This window comes from Sinocyclocheilus grahami, unplaced genomic scaffold (genome assembly GCF_001515645.1).
Source record: "Sinocyclocheilus grahami isolate Dianchi unplaced genomic scaffold, SAMN03320097.WGS_v1.1 scaffold21393.1, whole genome shotgun sequence".
In the NCBI taxonomy this organism is placed as follows: domain Eukaryota; kingdom Metazoa; phylum Chordata; class Actinopteri; order Cypriniformes; family Cyprinidae; genus Sinocyclocheilus; species Sinocyclocheilus grahami.
This window is the reverse complement of record NW_015518383.1, coordinates 1,679-3,083: the sequence shown is the minus strand read 5'-3', so window position 1 is coordinate 3,083 and position 1,405 is coordinate 1,679. Positions and strand designations below refer to the sequence as shown.

The following is a 1,405-nucleotide window of genomic DNA, read 5'->3' as shown; positions in this document are numbered from 1 at the left end:
TATATACCCAAAACAATAGTTTTTTTTGAACAATAGTGTACATAGGTAAAGTATTGTGTGTGGTGATCTGCATTACCCAGCTGAGCTGTAGGTGTGTCCTTTACTGCCAGAATACACGGGGCGGCTGTAGAGCAAACACAATAGCTGAAGATGACTGCCAGCTGCTTACGGATATCCTTACTCTGTATTAAAGAAAAGAACACACAGACATTTCAAATACAATATTTCACTTAGCTGACGATTCTTCAAGCATTCACATGATGGTGATGGATTTTAAGCACACCTTGCTAGTTTTAAAAATGGAGAAGAGGAGTGGAAGACCCTCCGAGAGCAGCTCCTCGCAGTATTTTTCATCCCCAATAGTGGTGAAGTCTTTAAGGAGAGAAAGTGTGAGTTCAGTCCTGGACTGGAGCTGGGCACTGCGCACTGACTCTAGCCATATGTGCAGCTTCCAAGGCACTCCTGAGAGAGAACAAGAAGCTTCTTAAAACACTTTAAACGTTGAACAACAGATTACACAACTAATCTATTACTTCTAAAACTGCCGGTGCTTGTGCTCTAATGGTGAAAAAAGTTGGTAGTAGTTGTTACCTTAGTTGAGAACCACTGTTTAGTTAAAATAGCAGGTTAATCTTACCAGTGGTTTATTAATAATCTCTCTTTAAGCCTTGACTGAGCCTGTAATCATCGACTTTTATACACTTTGCTATGCACATGCCAAAAATATCTCACTGTTTATGCATATCTAATTCAGTTTGTTGTCCATTTTCTTTCATTTACTGTAAATGAGTCAGATGTGTACCCAGTGCCCTGAGCTCCATGGTGACGTCCAGATAGCCGTGCTCAGCACTGTGAAGGCTGGCTTCCTGCAGCGCTCTGATGCGGGCTTTACACAGCCGTGGAGCGCAGACAGACTTTGCATTTGCTCCATCCTTCATTTCCCGTTTCTCCTGCTCCTCTACTCCCTCAGCCAGGATCTCCTCCAGAGAAAGCACGTCTTCCTGCAGCCACTGGGGCTGACTCAAGAGCTTCCTCAACACATTCCTGGGGGAACAGACAATATTCAGTACATAATAGCCTAAATCATTCTTGATCAGTGCATGTGTCTGTGTCGTTGAGGGGTCAGTACCTGTGTCCATGCGCTGCAGCGTGACTGAAGCAGTTCATGCCCTCATAGAGTGAGGATGTCAGATGCACCCGCAGCATTGGGTCAGTGCCACGGGACAACAGCAGACTCACCATCTCATAGTTACCTGAACACACACACCAGTAAAACTATGTTTCTAATAAAGCATGTTGAGGAAAGTTGTCCAAAATTTGAAAGGAATAGCTCGCCCAAACATGAAAATTTTGTCATTAGTTACTCACCCTCATGTTGTTCCAAACCTGTATGAGTTTCTTTCTT

At 43.6% G+C, this 1,405-nt stretch overlaps 1 protein-coding gene across 1 annotated transcript in view; it reads right to left on the bottom strand.

Annotated features, from left to right (window-relative positions):
- Positions 1 to 76: 76 nt before the first annotated feature.
- LOC107579898 (ankyrin repeat and BTB/POZ domain-containing protein 2-like) overlaps positions 77 to 1,405 on the bottom strand; it is a gene marked incomplete at its 3' end in the record, with an annotated part of 2,781 nt that continues 1,452 nt past the window's right edge. Inside the window, exons 4-7 of the mRNA XM_016265682.1 lie at positions 1,130 to 1,253; positions 803 to 1,044; positions 284 to 462; positions 77 to 182 (exon numbers count right to left, since the gene is read on the bottom strand). Of these exons, the coding sequence (XP_016121168.1) occupies positions 77 to 182; positions 284 to 462; positions 803 to 1,044; positions 1,130 to 1,253 (651 nt within the window). The remainder of the gene's footprint in view (positions 183 to 283; positions 463 to 802; positions 1,045 to 1,129; positions 1,254 to 1,405) is intronic.